At 43.5% G+C, this 1,909-nt stretch overlaps 1 protein-coding gene across 1 annotated transcript in view; it reads left to right on the top strand.

Moving 5' to 3' along the window:
• The window catches only part of FRAS1 (Fraser extracellular matrix complex subunit 1), a gene marked incomplete at its 5' end in the record, with an annotated part of 258,570 nt that overhangs the window by 186,161 nt on the left and 70,500 nt on the right, over positions 1-1,909 (top strand). The window contains one exon of the mRNA XM_008577934.1: positions 662-889. Within this exon, the coding sequence (XP_008576156.1) occupies positions 662-889 (228 nt within the window). The remainder of the gene's footprint in view (positions 1-661; positions 890-1,909) is intronic.

A 1,909-nucleotide genomic window follows, 5' to 3' on the forward strand; every position in this document is an offset into this window, starting at 1 on the left:
CTGTAAGTGCAAAGGCACTGTGGTCTAGTGTGCTTAGTCCTTCGGAATAAGTGCAGCAAAGGTTGCAAGAGGCTAAAGGGTCTGGAACCCAGTGAATAAGTGGGAGAGAAGAATAGGCCAGAGAGCGACCTTGGAACCAGTCACAAGGGCCTTGTTGACCCAAGTCAGGCCTTTGCATTTTATTCTAAGTTGGTGGGAAACCATTGGGGTGTTATGCCCCTATCTTTTTCTTTCTATAGGTCACCTTAGAAGCAGTAAATTTAAAATGAGAAATTAGCTTCTGTTCTGATGCATATGGGATTCTGTACATAAGAGTTTGGGAAAAGTGAGGGAAATGGGTAGACAGGAAACAAATAGTTTAAAAAGGCCTACTTCCTATCATATTGGTAGAGGTTAAAAATTAGGTTGCCACCTATGACTTGAAAAGAACAAATTTAAATGTCTTAGTCTTATAACCTAAGGCACCAGAATACAAGTCCAATCATGGCAAACAATATGTTTTCTCACTTTAGCTTATTTTTGGTATCTATAAAGAAATTGCAATCCTTATTTTATAAACATCTTTAGGTTCTGCCACCCTTGATCAGCTACTGGGCATCACACACTCACCTGGTTTTTCTTATGAACTTCCCTTCCCTCTTGCCTCTTACCTCCTGGACAGGCCGAGTCGGTCACTTTCACCATTGTGCAGCCCCCCCGCCATGGTGCCATCGAGCGAGCCACCAATGGGCAGCATTTCCACCTCACCTCCACCTTCACCATGGAAGACATCTATCAGAACCGGGTCAGCTACAGCCATGATGGCAGCAACTCCCTCCACGACCGGTTTGCCTTCACCGTTTCTGATGGGACAAACCCCTTCTTCATCACCAAGGAAGGTGAAGAAGAGGTGAGACCAAGACAGTGGAGGAGGGGCCTGGCAAGGCCCAAGGGGCAGAACAAAGATTTCTACACCAAACATAGCATTGTTTGTGTTTCTGTTCCATCACTCACTAGCAGATTGGCCTTGGACAAATTACTTCACTAAGCCTCAATTTTTCATCTGTAAAATGGGCACAGTAATAATTACTAGCTTCAGATAGTTTAAGGATCAAAGGAGGTAACATCCACCTAAAGCACTTAACACTGTTGGCAAATACTGAGCGCTCAATAAAACGTGATAGTTGTCATTGTTAATATTACTGTTATTTCTCCTTTCTTTTTTGCCCACCCTTTACTCCTTGAATTTTTCTTTCATCTGACTTTTCAATAATATCATATGACTCTAGATTGTATTTCTCTTTTTTGATAGAGTCCCCTCAGTCCAACAAGAGTTTCTTAGTTTTTGAGAAAAAACAGTGGTTAAGAACATGGCTTTTGCATTCAAAAGATACTGATTTAAGTTCCGGTTCTGTCACTGACAAACTGATTGTCTTTGTAAATCCCTTAAACTTTCTAAGCCTCAGCTTCCCTATCTGTAAAATGGGGGTGATATGTACTCTCCTGAGCCTGGCACACAAGGCACTTCACACAAACTGTAGCTGTAATCATCATTATCATTTCAGAACCAGATTGTGAACCTGGTAAGATGCTTTCCTCTTGAGGTCACGCATCTGACAAGCTTTACTTCCTGAAGGAATCACCCTCTTCTAACATCCGGGTGTCCAGGAGAAACTTGAAGATTCCCCTTTCACAACCTTCCCACCGTTTCTACTACTCCCTTCATTCCTTAGCCAGGCCTCCTGCAGGACCATAAACCTCCCCTGGGAATAACTGTGGCTCTGGTGAGATGTGGGCCAGGGGCACCCCATGCCCCACATACCTGTGTCTGACTCGGCAGAAGCCCTCCTACAGAGTTCCTTTTCTCTTTCGATGGTGAATGATTATTTTTCTGGAAGAAAGCTCCCCCTGCATCCTTTAGAGATAAGCA

This window comes from Galeopterus variegatus, unplaced genomic scaffold (assembly GCF_000696425.1).
Source record: "Galeopterus variegatus unplaced genomic scaffold, G_variegatus-3.0.2 Scaffold1607, whole genome shotgun sequence".
Lineage (NCBI taxonomy): Eukaryota > Metazoa > Chordata > Mammalia > Dermoptera > Cynocephalidae > Galeopterus > Galeopterus variegatus.